Here is a 22,072-nt window from a genome sequence, read left to right as displayed (position 1 = left end):
TGGGAGTAATTTTTCCTCAGGAATGTTTAGTTCTTTTTGATGTAAAATTCCTGTTGTTAATGAAATAACTCTGCTTGCTGGTCCTGCTTATTTTCTGTGTTTGAAATCTTAACATTATTCTTGTTATCCAGATTGTTTCTTAGACTATTTTAATCTCTTTGTGAGAATAAAAATCCAGAACTTTTCTTTTTCTCCTTTTCTGTGTTGAATTAGATCCTTTAGAAACTAACTTGATAATATTTGCTAGATTATTTTTTACTTAAGCTGTTTATATTTTCATTAATTTATATTCTAAGTCTGAAAAATATAGTTAATATGAAATAAATAATATTGGTAATGGACATTTAGATTCTTTATGATTCTCCCTAACCTTGTGATGGTGTTCCTTTGAATAATATATGTAGTGGAGCAGTTAAATTACTCCTTTCATGACAGTCGAACTTTTTCAACCTCTGTCCTTGTGTGCTATCCTCCCAACTTGCCCTTTTGTACTTTCTTTGAGGCCATGTTTTAAAAGTTTAAGGGATCTTTTAAAATTATGTAAGAGGGGCGCCTGAGTGGCTCATTCGGATGAATGTCTAACTCTTGATTTTGGCTCAGGTCATGATCTCAGGGTTGTGGGATCAAGCCCTTTGTCAGCCTCCTTGCAGAAAGAACTTAGAGTCTGTTTAAGATCCTCTCTCCCCTGCTTGCACACTCCCTCTAAAAAATAAAAAATAAAGAAAAAATATACAAGAAAGCAATTCCAATTTTAGTTACTTCTGGTCAATTTTATGTGTGATAATATGAATTCATAATATACATTTTTAAATTTTCATTGCTTTATGACATTTTTATTTCATTCAAAGTTATACATGGCTAAATTGTGTTTGTTCATTTTTTTTTTAACAGACAAAAAATTTGGAGTGAAAGCTAGAATTAATGGAGCTCTGAATATAACTCTGAATTTGGTCAAACAGAATTTGCAGAATCATCGCTTGGTTTTGCCTTGTCTTCAGCTCTTACGAGTATATTCTGCCAATTGTAAGTATTTTAGGGCTGCTTTTAGTTGACTCAGTGTTGTCAAGTTACACAAAATGCAAATGGGGAAGTACCTAAGCTCCATAAATCTCTAAAAATTGGAGACAAGAAAAGAGAATATTTAATATGACTCTTGGTAACTCCTAACCCCACTGCCACAAAAGCGATAAGTGGTAGGAAGGTAAGTTGACAAAATCTTGAGAATTCTCATTTCCTGCCATTTGTAAAAGCCTGTAGTGAAGGGGATGAATAGACAGCCTGTGGGAAGATGTGGAAGAACAGGTGAGTGTTGGAAGCTGGAAAAACTGCTGAGCCTATTTGGATTTTCACAGATGAGAGAAAAACTGAGAGGGAAAGCATGTGGTAGCATAGTCTCCTAGAGCTAATTACCTTCAGCAATCAATAGGGAAGTAGTGGAACAGAAGAAAATAGTATAGGAGCCTCCGAGGAAGCTGCAGAGAAGAGGGATCACAGAGAGAAAGCTTCCTAGCATGCACACACACACACACTGTCACTAATATTAGGTCCCAAACCTAGGAGGTGTGAATTTTCTTTCTATTCCCTGACTATGGGATTGGAGTGGTGAACAAGACACCTTGAAATTGAAATTGTAGAGTACATGATATGAATGTACATGGAGAGTACATGATTCTGCCATATCATGGCAGAATATCATTGTAGAATAATGATAGTCCAAGTGGTAGAGATATGTGTGTGTGTTTGTATGTATAAAAATGTGTGTGTGTATGTATTTGTCGATAGCTATACTTTGACACTATGGCTAAAGGTGAGCTCATAGGAAAATAGCTCTGACCACTTAAAGAATTAACACTAGATAATTTAAAAAGAACAGAAGAAAATGAATGAATTGGATTTCTAACCAAAGAAGTTAAGAGAGCAATAAACACAAGGAAAGCAGAGGAAAAAGCAGGAAAAGTACAGGAAAAAGAACACCCAGTTGATGTAAAAAATAAATTGATTGGATTAAAATAATACTGTAATAGTGCTGTAATGGGGCAGATGGTAGCTATTCTGATGGTGAACATAACAAATGTATAAACTTATTAAGTTATTAAATTGTATACCTGAAGCTAATATAACATTGTGTATCAACTACACTCAAATAAAATTAAAAAAATAAACAGGTAAACCACCAAATACCCCAATGAAGGAAAAAAGAAGACAGCGCAGAGGTAAAATTAGAAGGGATAATGGAAAAATAGATACAGAAGAAATTAAAATAATCATACAAAACTTGAGCTTATATTTTTGGTGGCAACATATTGAATTTACCACTAGAAGGCTAGTAATGGTTTATCTATAATTTTTAAAAATCTATGTGTTCAGAGTTGAAAACATTAGGCACAATTTTCTGGATAGGTAATTGTGTATTCTATGTGAAACTCTGAAGTTGTTTCCTCTTTTTCCCCACCACAGTTGTTTTGGTTGAGGTCTCATCACCTCTCACGTAGACCACAGCCTGCTAACAAATGTCTTTCTTTCTTTTTTTTTTTTTTTATTATGAAATTTATTGTCAAATTGGTTTCCATACAACACCTAATGCTCATCCCAACAGGTGCCCTCCTTAATACCCATCTCCCACCCCCCATCAACCCTCAGTTTATTCTCAGTTTTTAAGAGTCTGTTATGGTTTGGCTGCCTCCCTCTCTAACTTTTTTTTTCCTTCCCCTCCCCCATGGTCTTCTGTTAAGTTTCTCAGGATCTACATGTCTTTCAAATCTGTCTTCCCCACAGTGCTGTGAGATCTGACCTGTATTTAAAATGCATGTCTGATTGGTTGTTCCTTTTGGGCAATTCCCTGTAGTTGAACAAATTAACAACTTCTGGGGCTCTTTATAGTTTGTTACCTTCTTTCCCTACCTCATCTTCCTACTGATATGCTTTTGTCTGGTATTATATCTTGCTTTTTTAAGTTTTTTAAATATTTATTTATTTTCTAGAGAGAGCACATGCGCACAGGGGAGAAGCAGAGAAAGAGGGAGAGAGAGAGAGAATTACAAGCAGGCTCCACAGGGTCAGCATGGGGCCTGACTTGCGGCTCACACTCAGGACAAGATCATGACCTGCTGAAGTTGAATGCTCAACCGACTGAGCCACCCAGTCATCCCCTGATATTGTTATCTTTTAATGTGTGACTTTATACCCGTAGTGTTCACGGACTCTGTTCTGTTTTCCGTGTTATCCCTGTCTCTAGAGACATTCCCTTACAGCAATTCCTGTCCTTGCTAGCTCCTCTTCATTGGTAAAGACTGAGCCCAGGCATCAATTTCTACAGAGATACCTTCAGTTTCATTATGGATTTGGGGCTCCACACAGGTGTAACCTAAACAGCTTACAACTCTTAGTTATTTAGAAAATAATGTAGTAATGATTTGTTTATTGTTACTGTCATGCTCCTCTCTACTGTGTTCTCAGTTTTTGTCCTTGAATCTCCATGACCTGGTATTTAAGAGTTCTCTAAATTTATTGAAGAAACAAACAGAGCAATTTAAGACTATTTTTGTTTTGTAGTAACATTGTGTCGTTTTATATAACTTCTTTCATAAGTTCCCTGTAAGGTAGTAAATAACTGCCTCCCCCTCTCCCCCCACCCCCAACCAAATCTTCCCTTCAAGTGATTGGCTAAGGTGGATGTCATGAGGCCTTGAGTTCATATCTGCTACAGAACTTGTGTATGTTTTTGGCCATGTATTACCAAGAATACACATTTCTATTTATTGAGGTTTTAACATTTTACATTCTTTCTTCTCCCTCCTAGCTGTGAATTCAGTATCCTTAGGGAAAAATGGAGTTGTGGAGCTGCTGTTTAAAATCATTGGACCATTTAGTAAGAAGAATTCGGGTCTCATGAAGTGAGTAAATGCTTTGAGTATAAATAGAGGTCTATCTTTTGTTATTCTGGGCCTCTTCTTGATCTGCACAGCCAGCAGGTTGAGTTATATTGTATCGAGGGTCCTTTCTTAGTTCTTAGTGATTTTATTATGATAAAGATTTTTAAAATATAAAGTTTAATCTTCAAAGGTGTATCAAAATTAGAAAGCTTTAAAGTCATTGAATATAGTGTTATGGAAATTTAGATGTAGAACATTCCTAGATACTAGAAGAGGAAAAACCTCATTGACAGAGTAGCATTCATTCAGAAACATTTATTGGATGCCTACTATATCCCCTACCCAGTTTTGCAGTCTTTCAGTGACTGCATCCTTCATTCTCACAATTATCTGAACATATTTTAAATTTATACATTTCTTTTTTGTCAAAATAATGTCTTTTTTTTCTTTTTTCTTGAGATATGTATATTCTAAGATATGTATCTATTCATTTGTAGGTCTTTCAGCCTCAAAAATGAAAGCAGTTTCCAGTTATTTGGTTATATTTAGTATTTTTTTCTTAAGCCATATTCTTTAAAAAAGTATTGAGTTTTTCAAAGATACCTGGGGTTTATATTATATTAGAATGATTATCTTGAATTAGGTTTATTAATCACTTACTCGATTCAACAGTTATCAACATTCTGCCATTTAATCCCCCTCTATACTTTTGTTTATGCTGAGGTATTTTTAAGCAAATCCCAGATGCCATTCATATATTTCATTCATATATGCAATTCAAATATATATATTTCTATAAAAAAAATCCAAGATATTTTATCATTTTTCCCTAAATACTTCAGTATTTAACTCTACTAAATAGGGACTTAAAAAAATAACCAAAATACTAAAATCATACTCAACCAAATTATTAATTCCTTAATATAACCTAAAATCTATTCTGTGTTCATTTTTCTCCTGTTGTCTCAAAATCCCCTTTTTTTAATGGGTTTGTTTGAATCAGAATCCAAACAGGACACACACATTGTTCCTTGTCACATTTAGGAAATTTCCAAACCTACACAAAAATAGACTAGAGGAATTACAGACCTGTGCAGAACTAGAATAGAACCCTGTGATGTACCCACCACCCAGTTTCAGCAGTAACCAACATTGGCATTTTTATCTCAGCTTTCCCTTCCTTGTCCTTTCTTTCTTTTTCTTTCTTCCTTTTTCTTTCTTTCTTTCTTTCTTTCTTTCTTTCTTTCTTTCTTTCTTTCTTTCTTTCTTTCTGTATTTTGAAGCAAATATTGGCTGTAACATTTGTTCTGTGAATTCTTTAGTATGATTATCATCAGACACAACTTTTTCCTTTTAGTGTTTCCAGAATATTGTTTCATTGTCCAGCAATATTAATAATCCCTTAATATCATCTGATACTTCCTTTATGTAAAAATTTTTTTTAAATGTTTTTATTTATTCTTGAGACAGAGACAGAGCGTGAACAGGGGAGGGGCAGAGAAAGAGGGAGACACAGAATCTGAAACAGGCTCCAGGCTCTGAGCTGTCAGCACAGAGCCTGACACGGGGCTCAAACCCACAAACTGTGAGATCATGACCTGAGCAGAAGTTGGACACTTAACCGACTGAGCCACCCAGGCACCCCTGATACTTTCTGATTGTCTTTGAAATGTCTTTTTTACAGTTGACTTGTTCCAATCAGGATCCAAATAAGATCTGTACATTTTGATTGCTGTGTCTCATAATCTTTAACAATCAGCAACAGTTCCCCTGTTTTTTGGTTCTGTTTTATTTATTTGTTGAAGGACCTGGGTGATGTCTTGTAGGTTGTCCCAACATTCTGGATTAAGATGACTGTATCCTGGGGTCCTTTAACATGTAGGTATGTCCCTTGAATTTCCTGTAGACTGATAGAGCTAGAGGATTGATTAGATTTGGGTTCATTTTTTCTGATCAAAAGGTTTCAGATGTGCTGGGTACTCTGTTTTGTACCACTTGAGATCACTGAGTTTAGGTGATGGCTCTACTTTCCACCTAATACTTTAGCAGTATTTCATGACACTGTCTAGATCCATTATTTCTTTAGGGGTTGCAGAATAGTGACTTTTCTAATTTTCTCATTCTTTATACTTTTATTAGCCAAGGTTCTTTTATGAGAAAGAGTTTATCCACATCAACTATTTTACCAAATTTTACAAATAAGTTCAGAACATTTCCAGTCTTTCCACTCTTTTTAAATAAAGGTCAAATATTTCAGCTTTTACCCTTTTAGAAAATGGAGCTGACTTGTGCATATGATTATTCATTAAATATTGTTTGGTGGGATGTCTTAACATATTTACTTATGCAGAGATCATACACAGTCCTAGAGCATCTCATGAAATGTAACAAAACAAAGAAAATGGTTGTATCACAATTAGTAAAGCCAACTTATAGAATTGGTGTAGTGTAGTGAGTGGGCTCTGGAGGCAGGCGGAACTGGATTTACATGTCATTGACTGGCTCTAGGTACGAAGTAGGTTACCTTACTTAAGCCCCGGTTTCCTGTCTGTAAATGGTAACATGGACCCCTACATCAGAAGTTTGGTTTGAGGATTTAATGAAATGATTCTTTTTTTTTTCTTTTTAAAATTTTTTAAATGTTTATTCTTGAGAGAGAGCACGTGCGCACACATGAGCAGAGGAGGGGCAGAGAGAGAGAGACACACACACACACACACACACACACACACACACACACACACAATCCAAAGCAGGTTCCAGGCTCTGAGCTGGCAGCACAGAGCCTGACGCAGGGCTTGAACCCACAAGCCGCGAGATCATGACCCGAGCTGAAGCAGGATGCTGGACCGACTGAGCCACCCAGGCGCCCCGAGATGATTCTTATAATGATCACAGTGCCTATGAGTGCAGTGTAGTTAGTTTCGATAACTAATGTAGTAATGAGGGTGTGAGTGAATTTTAGTACTAAAAGTATATTCTTTATTTTTTAATTTATATGCCATTTCTCCCCTTGACCTATAAAGTACTTAAAAAAAAATTTTTTTTTTAAGGTTTATTCATTTTTCAGAGACAGAGCGTGAGCAGGGGAGGGGCAGAGAGAGGGAGACACAGAATCTGAAACAGGCTCCAGGCTCTGAGCTGTCAGCACAGAGCCCAACGTGGGGCCTGAACTCATGGACGGCGAGATCATGACCTGAGCTGAAGTCGGATGCTTAACTGACTGAGCCACCCAGGCGCTCCTAAAGTACTTTTTAATTTATCTTTTATCTCATGGTTTTGATCTCATTCTTAAAGTCTACATTAGTCTATTCTAACCAGTTACCAAATCTAATATAAAATGTTCCTAGGAGAAACAGAACATTTCACAAATGTCATTAGAATATCCAATATGGGAGTATATCCAAAATTATGTAAAAATAGTGGGTATAAACTTCTAAGCAAGGAATAGAGCTATCTAAATTATCCCTTCATTCCTTCCTGTATTTATATTTAAAAACAAAAAATAAATTTTTTACTTTATTTTTACTTTGAAAACAATAAACAATTCATTGGCTGAGCATCAGTATCTCGATGTCTTTATCATTTTTAATAATCTTAGGGTCTCTCCCTTAATTATAAAATTTTGACATATAGAACATTTGTTTTGCTGTTCTTCCTCCTCTGAAATAATGCTCCATGTTTAGAGGAATAAGATTAGGGTTATTATTTATGTTTGAACGGTAGTGCGGCCCTTGAGGATTTCCTTCCGTTTCCAATTTTAGGTTTTAGATATATACACTGTTAATCCAGAAGGAAGCAACTTAGGGCGCAGTGGGTTCTTGAATGTCCCGATAAGGATTGAGCCCCTAATTTAAAGGAAATGTGACTTCATGAGAACCTGGAGCTGAAGCTTTCTTCCTTTACTGCTCCTAAAGGAATAAGCCATAGGCAGCTTTTTAAGCCATTCATTGTTGGTTGTATTATTCTGTTTGGGACATAGGAAGATTGGGAAAATATATGAGGAAGTATAAAATAGTGAAACTGAAAAATTCTAATCAGTTAACATAATATAAACTGTGCATTTCAATAAATCTGTTATTCTAAAATTCTTTTGTAAGTTTTATATTATAAATTTGTATTGACTTACACGTGTCAGAGAATTCCAGAATTTTTTTGTGCTGAAGGTTTTAAAAATAACCTTTTAAATAACATTTTGGTAAAAACATCAAGAGGACTTTGCACTGAACTTCATAATTTCTTTTCATGTAGTGCAGCTGTGGAACAAGCATGATGGGCTTTGGCAGCAGAAAGAACTGGGTTCACATCCCAGTTTTGCCAGGATTGAAGAATAAACATGAACCCAAAACACATGTAATTTAAGGATTAGAAACTGTCAGAGACACTTTTATTTGGTTCAAAGAAAGAAAGACTGTTTCTCTAACAGTACTCTAGGATTTTTATATTTTGAATGAAGACTTAACAGTAGATTAAGTCATTGCAAGTGATTGCAGCTAAGTGATTGTATTTGTTGCCTAGAACTGTTGTAACACAGTGCCTAGGACAAATTTTGTGGCTTCAAATGACAGAAATTTATGGTCTCATAGTTCTGGAGGCTGGAAGTCCACAATCACCCTTTCGGCAGGGCCACTGCTCCCTCTGAAACCTTTGTGGGAGAATCCTTCCCCGCTTTCTAGCTGGTGGTTTGTTGGCAGTCTTTGGTGTTTCTTGGCTTGTAGCTGCCGCTTTTCAATCTTGGCCTCTCTCCTCACGTGGTGTTCTCTTCTTGTGTGTCTGTCTTCAGATAGTCTCCCCTTTTCTTATAGGGGCACCAATCATGATGGATTAAGGGCCACTACTCCAGTATGATCTCATTTAAACTAATTACACCTGCAGTGACGATGTTTCCAAATAAGGTCACGTTCTGAGGTACTGGGGGTTAGGATTTCAACATCTTTCTTGGAGGAAACCAGTATTTCTGATTTCATAATTTTCTTTCTCAACAAGAGGCCTGTATTACTCATTTTTCATAGCACCTAGTTTTTATGGGACCCTAGGCACATTATATTCTGAAATCTTTGGTTTCTTTTTCCATAAAATGTGCCAGTTCTATGGACCAGGATTATTTTAAGAATTAACTAGAAAACACATATATGAGGCACCTATAATAATTTCTGGCACTTATCAGCTCTTCTTTTCTATTTTGTACTTTGTATTGGCATTTCCCTTGGAGTATCCCTTTAGTTCTGTGTTTTAATTTTGACCAATTTCAAAGCCATCCTTATTTCTGTTTTACAGTCTTGTGTACATTTTATTATGTAATTATGAGGTTATGGAACGTTTCTTACTGAAGATTTAGTGCTATGAAAATTCAGTATGTAATTTTATAATTTTCATTTAATTTTAACTCACCATTATGAAAACTTCACATTGTTTTGAGAAAATAACAAGTACGACTTTGTAGCATTTTTTAAAAGGTTTTTTTTTTTTTCAACGTTTATTTATTTTTGGGACAGAGAGAGACAGAGCATGAATGGGGAAGGGGCAGAGAGAGAGGGAGACACAGAATCAGAAGCAGGCTCCAGGCTCCAGGCTCCGAGCCATCAGCCCAGAGCCCGACGCGGGGCTCGAACTCACGGACCGCGAGATCGTGACCTGGTTGAAGTCGGACGCTTAACCGACTGCGCCACCCAGGCGCCCCTGTAGCATTTTTTAAAGCATATGCTTTTGTTTTCCTTTTTATGAATGTCATCTTAAATAAAGCTTTATATCGTTGCTTTATTTGTGTCAATAAACCAAAGTATGGCTGTTAATGAGCACTTATCATAAATGAGCACTTACTCTGTGCCTAGTGCTAGATCATTGCTGCACATTTTACCATGAACCAGTATCCATCCTCAGTCTCCCACTCAGCTGTGCTCTTTACCTTTAAACAAATACTTTGGGCATCCCGTGTTGCCTTTACACTAATGTGTGCAGCTTTTCCTTCATTGCTTTGTTTCTGGTTTTCATTTCTTGAGTAGTTTTTTCACAGGTGTGTACATTCTATCACAGTATCTAGACTGTAAAAGTGTGGAAGAGAGAAGTTTGCTGATTTGATCCCAATGAAGAAACTGGCTACTCTGGGTGTCTAGTAGGCATTCAACAAATGCTTAATGATGAGCGACGTGCTTAAGTTTGACAAAGTGCATATTTTTATGCAAATTAATGATAGTTTTTGAAGTCTTACTAAGAGGTACTGTATGCTGTATGTAGCCTTATATTTTTAAAGTTACTGAAATCAAGTGCCAAGTTTTCAGTAACTTATTTAAAAAAGTATTTGATTCTAGGATTTTCCACAGTGATGTTCTGTGTATTTTTAAAGCTGATTAATGGCAGTTGATTTTACTATGTGTATTTTAGTATTTATGTTCAAAGAAAATATAAGTACTTTTAAGTTTCTGGGCAATTCCTCTGTCCTTTAATAGGCAGTAAGAGTTTTTGAGGTATTAATTAGGTTCATTATTTTCTTTGATGCCTTATGGCTGAAAAATGCTAACGTCTCATACTTCTCCCCTAACCTCCCAGTTCTAAAAATAGTTTACATTTGTTATCACTTTAAATATTAGGATTATTGTGTGATAGAGCTAAAATAATTTTAAGTCAGGTAACTATGAACATCTGTAGAGTTTTGTAGTTAAGAATTTTATTTGTGTTAACACTTCTTTAAAATTTTTGTGAATCAAGGCCTCTGATTCTTAATATTGCTATTTTGTGAACTGTCAGGGTCAGATACAAGTACAATAATTGAGTATGTTCATCTGATCTCTGATATAAAGACTAAAATGTTGTTAATTTTCTTCCTTAAAAATATTTTTTGGTGCTTGCCTATTAATATTTCAATCTTCCTCCTATTCGATTTTAACCTAAAGGGAGAGGTCCATACAGAGAAAGACCATATGTAATTGACTATAACAGGAATGACTTTTGGAATAGATAATAATTACTTATCTGAAAAGATGTCTGAATTTACTATTGTAGATTAATTTTACTAGTTTTGTTGTTGTTTGTGTTTTCTCACGTTGACAGGGTTGCTTTAGACACTCTTGCTGCATTGCTAAAATCAAGTAAGTTTTTAAATACTAGAAATACTAGATACTATTTTTCCAAGTATTCTACTATGTTAAAGAAACTCGAAATGTAGATTTAGTCTGTAGTTATAAAGCTGGTTTGTGATAAATGAAATGTCAAAGTTGATTTTTCATATGGTTGATCGATAGATGTCTTAGCTAATGTCATTTATGTTTATTGAGCTATTATATAGTACAGTTCAGTACACTTAATGGAATTTTTTCAAGTACATGGGGTTCCTTTTTATAAGTTCATTATGTAAACATAAAATCTTGTCAATAGAAGAAAGTGATATGTGAGTATTACCTAAGTATCGTCTTTTAAAAAGTGAAGGTAACATGGTATTGAGGATATTTACTATGAAAATATTTCGAACAACTCTGTCTCTACTATATCGAACACACGATTTTCATGTAGAAACCTCCTATTAGAAATTTTATTTCTATCAAATTCAAGTTTATATCATTAAAACGTGACTTAATGTAAATTTACAGTTTCCTAAATTCATTTACAAACTAAAGCAACTGTTTTCTGATCTTCAGAATTTAAGCATTTGGAGTAAATGTGTCTCATGATACAGTTCCTTTGGAAAGTAATTTATCTACATTATATATTTTCTCTAAGATACTCAGTATCTGCTTTTTAATTAGTAATTTTTGTTAGCACTTCCAGTCTCATTGCTTGACTAAGTTAACGTTTTGACCACAGTAACATTTAGTCCTAAGGATATGTGTTATGGCTTTCTATCTTATTTCCCCCCAAAACTGTCTAATCAAGGGTACGACTAGGTTGCCTTTAGATTTGAATGACCAGAGTTGTTCATTTGAACAGTAGCAAATGATTAATTGTTTGAAAATCTGGTGTTTGGTAATGATTTATTTAAAAAGTCACTTAGGTGTTAGTATTACATACCAGAGAATATAAAATTCAGATAACCGTTTTATCTTTGAAATGAAATGTGTAGTACTCAATTAGATTAGCCATGTAGCTTTATTTCCATATTTGATAGGATAAACTTTAGACCAAGATCAGAATACTTGGGTTAATTTTCAAAGATAGTTGTAGCCTTGCTTTGTTGTGTGCCCTGACTTTGTGGTTCAAATTGTTATTTAAAGATTAATTTTTAAATTAATATAGGCATATGTTTTTGATTTAGAATAGATTAAAATAGCTATTAAAACTGAAGCTTACTAATTTTCAGAATCACTGATGACAAAATCACTAAGTCAGTAAAAACGCCCTCATAAGTTCCAATTATTTGTAGGAATTGGTTAAGATGACTGAAATCTGGTATCTTCCATTTTAAAAAGTATTCTTCCTTTTACTCCCTCTTCCTTCAAAGGACTATGGTGGGCAAACATATCCTTTTACCCCATCAGGTAAAAATGTGACTAGGATGAGTCTAGTTCCTATCTAACATGTTTTCATATGGCACATGGCACTAGAAGGATAGTGCACACTGCATATTTTTAAATGCATATTTAGTAGCACACTGCATGTTTTTAAATGCACTGTGGCATTTTGGAACATTCTTACCCATTGATTTTTTTTTTAACTGCTTTTTTTTGGAGGGCGCAGTAATTTACTTTAAAAGGGTAAATGAGATTACTGTAATAAGCCTGAGTGAGTGTAAAGCAAAGAACCTGGATTCATGCCCAGTGCAGAATGACAGGCACTTGGGTGCCATCGCTAGAGTATAGATGAGATGCTGCAGTCTGAAGGGGAACCTGAATTTCTTTTAACCACAGAGGGAAGAAGAGACATAGGCTGATTTTGAGTTAGGTATCCTGAACACATGAATAAAAAGCCCTTTACTAAACTTTTTAGTTGTGCTCAGTTGCAGATTGCAGATAGCTCTGTTCACTTCTCTTCACTCAGCACCTGTGTTTGAATTATGGGCAGGTTTCTTATTTGATCTTTAATAAAGAATTTAAATTATTTCATATAAATACCGTTTAGGCTGTTGGGAATTCTAGTGGAAACCACGTTTTGTAATAGGTGTTACAGTGATCATAATGTCTTTTAAGAAAAATCGTATTCACAGACAGTAAACGAAAGGAAAGGCTTATATATTCCAGGTGGTGTAAACAAAGTATGTATTCCCTTACAGTACACGAAACTCCTGTTAGTCAAAACTATTGAACTGATTTTGTAAATAACCACAGCTTTGGCCGACAAACTCTTCAGGACACAATAGAGGTTTTTAAAGCTTTTACACAAGAAGGCTTCACTCCCCACATGAATTTCTTCCAGCTCTCTAATGCCTTCTGATAGGGCATTAATAAGTTTGTTGATCTCAGTATCTTTATGTTTTAGGTACGTATTAGCACATTTGGAAGCTGTAGTAATTCTTTCAGGTAACTAAAAGCAGCAGAACATTACTGTTATCTTAGTGTCTATGCCATGAGGCAGGCGGTAAACTTAGGAAGAGATTGGAATTTCTTTGTAATTAAAGAAGCTAAGTAATTAAATAATTAAATACCAACCAATCAATGGGTTTGTATTCCACATTATTTTGTGCTCTTATCAATGGCCTACCTATGTGGTGACGGGTAGCTCAGGATGTTGCTATGATAGGATTCCCCTACTGCTATTCTAGTGAAATGTACCCTTTTGGTTAATAATCTAAAATAGTAACACTTTAAAAATAATAAAGTAGATCAACTTTGTAGATTTCTGTTAATTCTACCCCAGTAAAAGTGACCATTTACAAAAAAGCTCTTTAATGTAGTTTTTATTACATTAAACAATTAATGATCAGAAAGCAGTAATGTGCTCCTTACATTTCTAAAACATTTACTAAAAGTTGTGTAAGTATTTTTTTTTTTTTTTTCTTTTGAGAGAGAGAGAGAGAGCAAACAGGGGAGGGGCAGAGAGAGAGGGAGACAGAATCCCAAGCAGGCTCTGTGCTGTCAGCGCAGACCCAAGGTGGGGTTTGAACTCAGGAACTGTGAGATCATGACCTGAGCTGTAGTTGAGTCTGATGCTTAATTGGCTGAGCCACCCAGGCGCTCCCAAGTTGTATAAGTATTTTTAACTTACCATTGTTATTGCATGGATATTTATGTAGTTGTGGGGGTAATTGAAGCAGCTGATTTCATTGGAAACACATATAGATTGTAATACTGTATTATAGTATTAATTGAAGCTACAATCCAATGGAGTTAATTTCAGTGGAAACACAAGGTTTATGATAGGACTTACAATAATGATAATGTCTTTTAACAAAATCATACAGCTAGTAAGGTAAAGGCTTATATATTCACTGTAATCAAAGTTGGTTTAAGTTTTAAACTACATGAAACTTTAGTATTCACGTTTAAAAAGATGTAGCCCTAATTGTATTAAAGATATTTTGATATTTATTAACCATAAAACAATATATTGGGCAGGTTTCTGGAAAATGTAGTCATCTGAAGCTTTTATTTTGTTAGATAAAAAGAATAAATGTGTGGCTCCTACATATTTTTTCTTTTTGGAAAAAAAGTTGTAAGAACTCATTACAAGATTGTAGCGATATTTATAATTTGATTTATTCAAACAGTTTCTCTTGTCATTTAAAAAATATTCTTTCTCAATTTTCTTTTGTTAAAGAAACAAACGCCAGGAGAGCTGTAGACAGAGGATATGTCCAAGTCCTTTTAACAATTTATGTAGATTGGCACCGCCATGATAACCGGCATAGAAACATGCTCATTCGGAAAGGAATTTTACAGAGTTTAAAAAGTGTTACAAACATCAAGTTGGGAAGAAAAGCATTTATAGATGCCAATGGGATGAAAATTCTCTATAACACTTCACAAGTGAGTTTTTTGTTTTCTTCCTGGTTATGTGTTAATATTTCGTTCTTAAGTAAGTTAGTATTTCTATAAATACTCACAAAAGTATGATAAATATGTTTAAGAAAAAAATCTGAAAACCAAAAGGTGCAGTCATTTCTCACGTGACCTCACAGTGAGTTGGAGAAAGTGCCCGGTGCATAGCTCCACAATATAAGATTTTTTCCTCATAGGTAAAAAGGACGATGTATGTCTAAATCCATCCACTGGTCAGGAAGGGACTCCATATAGCCATGTTTTCTAAGATGTGCAGTTGACTGCACTCAGTTTTGCATGTTCCCCTCATAAGGTATTTATGGATCCTTTACAGCTGGTAAGATAGTTCTGTTGCCTCTGAGTGCTGTCAATGTTTTCCTTCTGGATAGAGCATTTTTACATAGAGAAGGTACAAAAGTGAACCCTGGAGTTAGGAATCCTAGTCCTGCCAGCCAGCTTAACCATAAACCTTCTTGACAAAAGGCTTAGCAAGAGGACTGTCAGCTCTGGGCAATGGGGATGTTACAGTGCAACCCTTTTGTTTTTAGAAGGTTATAATTATTAGAAAGAAATCTGTCTTTTTGAAAATTGCAGCCATTATCTTGGTTGTGCCCTCTCAGTCTTACACACAAGTCTCTTTCTACGTGGCAGTAGTTAAGATATCTGAACACACGATTTACGTTTACCCTAAGCTTTTTCTTTTCCACATCAATCATATGCACTTGTATTTACTATTCCTAATATAGACAGTGATGGATAATTGGTATATTAGAAAGAGTTGAGTGGCTTTGTTTATGTCACTTAACATGTCTGAGCCTTAATCTCTCATCTGTTCCGACAGGCTAGATGTGAAAATTTGTATTGAAAATTTTATGGGCTATCAAAGTGCTATCTAAATGCCAGCTGTCAGTAATAATAATAACAGTGTTATATGCTATAGATTCAAATTCCCTGTTCATTAGCCCTTCTCAAGATCAGATACCAGGACAGCAAATTAAAACTATTGAAACTTAAAATCGTGGTATTCAGGCTTCTTGTTTTTTTATAAGCTGAAGAGCCAGCTTATCGAGGTGCTATTGTATGATAACTGATACTGATACAGTTCTGAGACAGGCTTAGCTAATGCACATTCCTTTTTATTTCTTACACCTTTCTCTCTTACTGTGTTTTTTACTTAATGCTTTTTTTTTCCCTTCTTCCCTTACACGAAAAAGAATTTTTATTTTATGCCCTAGGCTTGCTAAGTAAATATAAATATTTATAAATTTTACTCATAAATATTACTTGGCACAGTAGCCCCCCCCTTATCTGTGGAGGATACATTCCAAGACCCCCTGGCTTAGATGCCTGAAACCTGAGACAGTACTCAACCTTATATATATGATGTGTTTTTTCCTATACTATACATACCTATCATAAAGTTTACTACTTAGGCCCAGTAAGAGATTAACAACTAATAATAAAATAGAACAACTACAACAATATACTGTAATAAAAAGTGAATGTGGTCCCTCTCTCTCAGAATATCTTACTGTACTGCACTCATCTGTCTTAGGATGACATGAGATGATAAAATGCCTGTGTGATGAGATGAAGGGAGGTGAGTGATGTAGTTATGTCGTGTTGTAGCATTAGGGCTAATATTGACCTTCTGACAGTTGACCTTAGGTCAGAAGGAAGATCATTGGCTCTGGACCAGACTTGACCATGGGTAACTGAAACCAGGGGTAAAAAGGGGTTGATATACTTCAGTGACTTTGGTGCCAAAGATGGTACTGATTTTTGCTTAGTTAAAATATTTTGAGAAAAGTATTAACTAAATTTGCCATATGAAGTTCTTATTTATGAAGAGACCCTTCTGAATAGCCAAAGCTATTTTATAATAAAAAAAAAATACTTTTTTTTGTGATATTTGTCTCTTGAAATTTATTGATGTATTACTTTATGAAGTAATGTAAAATTGGTTCAGTTATTCACCAAAGGCATATTACCTTTTTTCTTTTCTCTTTCTTTTTTTGTTTTCTTAAAAAACAGGAATGTTTGGCAGTTAGGACCCTTGATCCTCTTGTCAACACCTCCAGTCTAATAATGAGGAAGTGTTTTCCTAAAAATCGCCTGCCACTCCCAACGATTAAAAGTTCTTTCCGTTTCCAGTTGCCAGTTATTCCTGTGACTGGGCCTGTGGCCCAGCTCTACAGTTTACCCCCTGAAGGTAAGATGACATATTTACTGCTGGCTTTCAGTGGTTCTTGGAATTGTGTGACTGTTGACTTTTTATTTCTTGTTTCTAGTTCCTCAATAAAAGAAGGCCTACATACACACAGTAAACTTTCATATTATGTTTTAGTTAAATATTTCTTTAAATATAAGAAATTGAAGTCTGATAATTAAGGGAAGTAGTGTGGAATATTACATTTATGTAAATTCGAATTTGAAAAAATTTATGCATTACATATAGGAGCACTATTTCATAGTTTAAATAAATTTTCAAAGGATAAGGACGTAACATTAAATGTTTAGGTAATTATATTTGGGCCTACGTTTATAACTTTTTGATGAGCCTTCATTCTTTTAAAGTCAAGAATACCTAATCGCCAAAAATGTTATGGTTTATGCTAAGTAAAACTTGCACATGACTTACCCGAGTGAAAATAATGAAATGATCAGAAGTTGGCTGTTTGTCGTTTTCAGTACAATGCTGAGAACATAGTAAAAGAAGTAAGAGTTTAATTTCTTAATGTGGGGAAAAAGATTTTTTTGGGGGGGTTAAGACCTAGCAAAATGGAAAAGAGAATGTAGTCTAGGCTATTGATAGAATTTCTAAAGTCTTTTCTTGTCAGTTACTTTTTTGCAAAAACAAATGGAAGATGTTTTATATTTAAAAGCAATTACTTGAAATAAATGATTTAAGAGAATTTCCAGGTAATTATAATTAATTTTATTCTTGATATATATTTATTAGTGGTATATGCCACAGAGTATACTGTTAAGATATTATTTAAAAAAACATTTTATTATTAAAGTACAAGTTTAGTCCACACAAAATATCAAAATGGATTACTCAGCAACTTCCTTTAAAAGGTTTAAAAATCTACAACTAAGTCAGGGACTTGAGTAAGACCGTGAAGTGAAAACAGTTAATTTCTCTTTCCCATTGCATTTTAAATTACCACAGACTTTAAAAATAGGGTAAGAGCTGTACCAAAAGTGAAAACAAGGTAAAAGAAGCATTCTCATGAAACAAACAGAACATGCATGGGCGCCTGGATGGCTCAGTCCCTTAAGTGACTGCCTCTTGATCTCAGCTCAGGTCTTGATCTTAGGGTCATGAGTTCAGGCCCCACGTTGGGCTCTGCACTGGGCGTGAAGCCTACTTAAAAAAACAAAACAAAACAAAACAACTCAAAATCAAATATGGAACATGCAACAAACATGGTGGAGATACGAATATATTAAAGAAGAGCATCAGCTCCCTACTCAGCCTTCTGTAAATGCAACTTCTCAGACTCCAAGTTGAGGTGCCAGTAGCACCTATTTGGAGGGACAGTCAAGGAGCAGTTAGAATCCTTTTCTGTCCTGTATCTCAGTGTAGAATTACAGGGGTTTAAGTGGTGGTTGCAACTGGTAGAAAGCTGGGGAGACTTCTGTCGGTATAGCAGGTAGTAACACTGGGAGGAGGATAGGATATAGGGTACACCCCATAGTGTTCTTTATTCAGCGTCAAGAATAATCACATAGGTCGAGAAAACTGACTTCTAGTGCAGTGAATTCAGCAAACATGGGGAAAAAAATGACACAGAGATGATATTTTCCTGAGGGCTCCTTTTCTTTTTCATCTCAGACTAATGGATCACTAAAGTAGAAATGGACATTTACATTGACTAACAAGCCTTCGTGATTAAGATGTGAGAGGAGGGTTTTAACAGCAACTGTTCAGACACAAGGAAAATACCTTCTTTCTGTTTACCATTTTTTTTCATGTATCAGGCTTAATTATGTTTATCACAGTTTTCATTACCTTTTTTTGATGTTTATTCTTGAGAGAGAGAAAGAGCATGAGTGGGGCAAGTGCAGAGAGAGGGAGACACAGAATCCGAAGCAGGCTGCAGGCTCCCGGCTCAGGGCTGTCAGCTCAGAACCCGACGCGGGGCTCGAATTCACGAACCACGAGATCATGACCTGAGCCGAAGTCGGGCACTTAACTAACTGAGCCACCCAGGCACCCACAGTTTTCATTATTTTTTACCTTCCTCAGGTAGAAGATAAGTTCCATGAGGATAGGACTGTTGTTTTTTCCCTTCATTTTATCCTCAGCATCTATTAGACACAGATTGTGTGCATGCAACATTTGTTGATGAAGGAACTGAGCTGACCTTGAGACTTAGTCTCTAGAACATTAAATACCAAGAGATAGTGAAGCAGTGTCTACAGAGGTTTGAAGGAAAGAGTCCTGATTCAAGATTTCTGAAAACTTATTAGTTTCCTTCTGTATGTGAAGGTGACATATTCTTCAGTATATAATGGTATGGAAGTAGATTATCCAGGTATCCTTTCTGAAGTAATCATATGAAATATAACTCCAGCTCAGCCAGTGATGAATTAAGAATACACGGTAGCAGAATAATTATATTAAACATTACAAATTATTAATTATGTAACACTAGATAATTGTAATATTCTTTTGAAATACATCTACAAACTCTTGGCCAAAGATACATAATCCTCAGTTATAGCAAACTGGGTCTTTTACACAAATAAACTAAAGTTTATAATATTTATATTACATATAATTTATATTATTTATATTGTTGGAGTTCCTATTCTTAGGAATATTACACTATTCTTGCATTTCTAAAATAATTATAGAAATAGTGGTTCAGATCTGGGTTTTAAAATGTAAAATTAACATCTGAAACAGGGATCTTTAGTGTGGGATCTATTGAACCATAGGAATCCACGGATGGAGTTCAGAGACTGTGAACACTTCGACATTCTATATAAAATTATGTACTTTTTTCCCTTGAGAAAAAATCTTGAAGAGATCTATTTATTGTTCTAGAAAAGCAAGGAGACTTCAGAGATGCACAGAAAACCTGAGAGTGCAGAATACAAAGCAAAAACCAGCAAATCAGTTTTAGTAATAAGATATCTAAGTGGATAAAATACTCTGACTAAAAGGAGAAGAATCTCAGGTTGGGTTCTAGAGTGTAAGTAGCTGATACATTCTGGAGACTCTTAACACAGCAGGATGGAAAGCTTGAAAGTAAATAGATTGGCAGATGTATAGCTGTTAGTCCCATCTCAGAAGAGTCAGTATTATACCGAACAAATGTTTAAAACAAGACAGCAGGGATTTTTTCATACAGGTTAGATAATAAGAAGTATGTCATAAATACTAGAGCAAAGATAGATAACACTGTAAACATTGACTAAAAAGGAGAAGTTCATGGAAACACAGTGTTATTTTTCTTGCAAAACAAATTGAGGAAGTTCATCCAATCCAAATGGATGCAAAAGATAAGTCCTGTTAATACATTTCAAAATATGATTTAAATGGACAATATTTTAGACAAGTGTGAGTAACTAAAATTGACCTAAAGAGTAGAAGATCTGCAGGTGAGGTTGCCTTCAGTGAAGACCCCAGACACTGATGACTTGATCTTAATTTTCAAGAAACTTTCCTGTGCTTTGTTTTCCAGAGCGTAGGATAAAAGGGAAAGTTTAGAAGCAGCTTTGTTCTGAAATCAAAGCCTGGTAGGAATAACCTGAAACCGGAGGTAATTGTCACTCACGAAAATATAAAAGTCCTAAAATATTAGAAAATTGAATTGAGCTGTACTTTTCATGACAATTAAGGATTATTTTTTAAAAAATAAGTTCATTGTAATATTAAGATTTTAATTAATAGAATAACAATAGGTTAAAGGAAGAAAACCAATGAGTCCCTTGCTAAATGCCACGAAGAGATTTAATAAAAATCATTCTTAGTTTCAGATAAAATTTCTTAAGGAATCCAGGAATATTTCCCAGACAAGCTGGATATTATCCAACTCAGATCAATAGCCAACATCACACACAGTAATGAAGTGTTAGAGAATGCCTTGCTCAACCATTGTTCAGTAACATCATTTTGAAAGCTCTAGGCAGATCCATAAGCCTGGGAAAGGAAGGGTCTTAACTTTAGCCTACTCTTTCAGTGACTGTCAGTATCTGTGGAGGATATTACTGTCTATGTAGAAAATCCCAGCAAGTCAGTTAAGAAGATGTGTCTTAGACAAGATAAAAGTTCTTGAAGTACTGTTTATAAGATACATGTATAAAATTCAGTAGCTTTCCTGGGTTATGTATGCAGATACAGGAACAAAACCATTTAGAAAACAGGGAAAGTGGATCACATTTAAGGAGCAATAGCAAAAGCTAAATAAACTCCTTGGAATATACGTTCCAAAACCTTACAAAAAGTACTGACTCATTCCTTGTAATTGTTACATCATATAGATATAATGTAATTTATCTAAGTAGTGTCCTGTTGAAAGGCATTTAAGTTTTCTCTGTATTTTATTAGTTTTTAGTATAAATGAGCCAAGGACATTTTGAAGACCGAGTAACAAGGATTGATTTATATTCCCTGATTTTAATTGTATAATTATAATGATTGATATTGTTCATTAGAATAGAAAAGAAGGCCTCAGACACTCTAAGCTAAATGACATTTCACATCTGGAACAGAAAACCAAAGGAAAATGACGTGTAAAGGAAAATATTTGAAAGATTTGGTTAAAAATTAAAAACATTCTCTCTCTGATACTGAACTGCACTTTCCTTCCTCCCTATCCAGGCAGTCATCTTTCTTGTTTGCAGTAGACTTTCTTGAATTCAGTCCCTTTCTTTCTCTCTTATAGTTCATTCTCTGAATGTCAGTTCTTCCCTTGTTTATCCATGGCTAACTGCTATTAGTACATTGGCATACGTTGACCCAGGTTACTACATATATGTAATACGAATAGTTAATTTTTTGCTATTTCCAAAGGAACCTACGGCAATTTGGTGACTGTGTTAATTAGGATGAATTGAGCTGCTGTTACAGAGTGACCTAGGACAGTACCATAGTCACTCAGGCAACAATAGTAACAGACACTTTCATAGCACATACTTCTTGCCTGGCACATTATGTATTAGCCTGTATAATGCTCCCAGCAACACTCATTTTATGGATGAGGAAATGGAGACACAACTTATGGAACTTGCTCAAGGTCAAATGGCTAGTAAATAGAGGACCCGGATTTGAATTAGGTA

General features: G+C 35.0%; 1 protein-coding gene across 3 annotated transcripts in view; it reads left to right on the top strand.

The window, feature by feature from the left end:
- Positions 1–22,072, top strand: part of AGTPBP1 (ATP/GTP binding carboxypeptidase 1) — a 165,495-nt gene that overhangs the window by 51,371 nt on the left and 92,052 nt on the right. For all 3 annotated transcript variants that reach the window (XM_043566592.1, XM_043566591.1, XM_043566593.1), the window contains exons 7-11: positions 892–1,023; positions 3,800–3,893; positions 10,920–10,957; positions 14,556–14,764; positions 16,811–16,988. In XM_043566592.1, coding sequence (XP_043422527.1) covers positions 892–1,023; positions 3,800–3,893; positions 10,920–10,957; positions 14,556–14,764; positions 16,811–16,988 — 651 coding nt within the window. The remainder of the gene's footprint in view (positions 1–891; positions 1,024–3,799; positions 3,894–10,919; positions 10,958–14,555; positions 14,765–16,810; positions 16,989–22,072) is intronic.

The sequence above is a fragment of the Prionailurus bengalensis genome, chromosome D4, assembly GCF_016509475.1.
Source record: "Prionailurus bengalensis isolate Pbe53 chromosome D4, Fcat_Pben_1.1_paternal_pri, whole genome shotgun sequence".
NCBI lineage: Eukaryota > Metazoa > Chordata > Mammalia > Carnivora > Felidae > Prionailurus > Prionailurus bengalensis.
Note: the sequence above shows the minus strand (reverse complement) of the source record. Positions and strands in the feature narration are given on the sequence as shown.